General features: G+C 30.9%; 1 protein-coding gene across 3 annotated transcripts in view; it reads right to left on the bottom strand.

Moving 5' to 3' along the window:
- Positions 1-2,157, bottom strand: part of LOC137616132 (ankyrin repeat domain-containing protein 35-like) — a 79,462-nt gene that overhangs the window by 9,750 nt on the left and 67,555 nt on the right. For all 3 annotated transcript variants that reach the window (XM_068345807.1, XM_068345818.1, XM_068345815.1), the window contains exon 6: positions 249-350. In XM_068345807.1, coding sequence (XP_068201908.1) covers positions 249-350 — 102 coding nt within the window. The remainder of the gene's footprint in view (positions 1-248; positions 351-2,157) is intronic.

The following is a 2,157-nucleotide window of genomic DNA, read 5'->3' as shown; positions in this document are numbered from 1 at the left end:
TATATGACTCAACCCTTGAATTAAGCAAAAAATTAGACAAAAATTCATACTCCTCCTTGCGAAATTCTACTAACTTATCATCTAAATAAAATCTTAAAAGATCCTACTCTCATATAATGCACCAGGTGGTACTCTAGACTAAACGTGGAAGAAGAATTACCCCAAGAGGAACCAAACATTGAATTGTCGAACAGAACGCGCCGAGGAAACAAACGTTGAACTGTCGAACAGAACGCGCCGAACCTTACCATGAGAAGTATATTGACGGCAGCCACGTTATTCGTTTTAGCTGCTGTGACCAGAGGGGCTTCCATGTTCGTGCCTTCCTTGACGTTGATGCAAGCACCTTCCTGCAAGAGATGAGAGGAATTATCATTATCGATAGAACGAATATACTTCTATGTTAATCGGTGCTCATGAGATATTAGGTAAAGAATATTCTTCTTCATAATGACTTATATAAGTTTATTATTTCAGTATTAATTCTATACGTTAAAGATTATTTTTCTTCAGTTTTGTTATATACAAGTAGAAATAAAAGTTTTGATAATCATCTACATCATATCTGTATATTTGAAAACATGCAATTAAATAATAAAAAAAGAAAAAAGCGAACTTTAGTAATTTCACAAAATAATAATAATAATAATAATAATAATAATAATAATAATAACAAAACTAAATTTGTAGTCAAGCATTCGTGTCGCCCGTTCTACTCACAAATGTCAGTATTGATTAAACAGACTAAATATTTAAAACATTGCCTTTGAATACATGCGCTGTCTGTATTACAATGCCTAGAATGCCAACACCCGGCCCCCCAACATCAAATACACACACGTACATATCTATCTATCTATACACATACATACATATGCATACACACACACACACACACACATATATATATATATATATATATACGATAAAATATAAAAATATATAATATATATGCAGTATATATACATATATATATAAATACTGTACATATATATATATAATATATATATACGATAAAATATAAAAATATATAATATATATGCAGTATATATACATATATATATACATACTGTACATATATATGTATATATATGTATATATATATATATATATATATATATATAATATAAAATCCTAACCTCAGCATCATACAAAAACCACTATAACATCAAGCAATTAAAGCTTTTGAAGAAGGAAGAATAAGACTATTTGTTTTTGTTCTCGCAAATAAATTTATTAGCAAACTGCTCATCGGCGAAGAACACCCCATTCTTGCATTCTCCACTTCATTCTACTCTGAGATCACCTCTAGAAATAGCAATATCGACTGCAAAATAAAAGACCTCCCCAAATCAGATTAATTTCAAAGCACTTTGCGAGCTCGAAAGGAGCCGAAAGTAGACTCTAAAAATAGATCTAGTGATTCGTTAAGTTCAATGATAAAAATATCTTTCGGAACTTGGAAACACGATTATTTGAGACAATTGATTCGTACATGACAGCACGAAGATGCAGAACTTGGGTTTCAAGTCTTTTATAAGGAATGCTATGTTTACATTGGGTTTCTGGCAGTTATTAGGTGGTAAAAGTTAAGATTTACATTAAAGTTTCGATTAATTGCTTCCAATTTACTTTTAATAAAAAAGACAAAGAAAGAACAAAAATTTCTGTAGAATATCCCGGAAACATTAGTTAATGGGAAGCATAAAAAATGATACAACGATCTTTGAAGCTAAAAAATACAACTATAAATGTCTTTAATGATTCCTAAGAAAATCATATCCGATGCTAATGACTCTTAGATCTAGAACCCTTTCGTTAAGTATGGAAGAAAAATCAAAGTTGAATCCCCACATTTATCGCTATGCACTGTTAAAAAAAGCTCACGCACATATATATTTATATATTCATATATATATATATATATATATATATGAGAGAGAGAGAGAGAGAGAGAGAGAGAGAGAGAGAGAGAGAGAGTTGTTGATGGACACCATAATAAATAGAGGAATATAATATCTGGTGTTCCTCCGGGTAGTATTTTTGGCCCATTACATTCCATACTTAAAAAACACTATATGTGGTTTGGGCTAGAAATCAAGATTGCTGCATATATACTGCACATCATGCCAATCTCTATGCATCGACTCCATCTCT

The sequence above is a fragment of the Palaemon carinicauda genome, chromosome 2, assembly GCF_036898095.1.
Source record: "Palaemon carinicauda isolate YSFRI2023 chromosome 2, ASM3689809v2, whole genome shotgun sequence".
Classification (NCBI taxonomy): Eukaryota; Metazoa; Arthropoda; class Malacostraca; order Decapoda; family Palaemonidae; genus Palaemon; species Palaemon carinicauda.
Note: the sequence above shows the minus strand (reverse complement) of the source record. Positions and strands in the feature narration are given on the sequence as shown.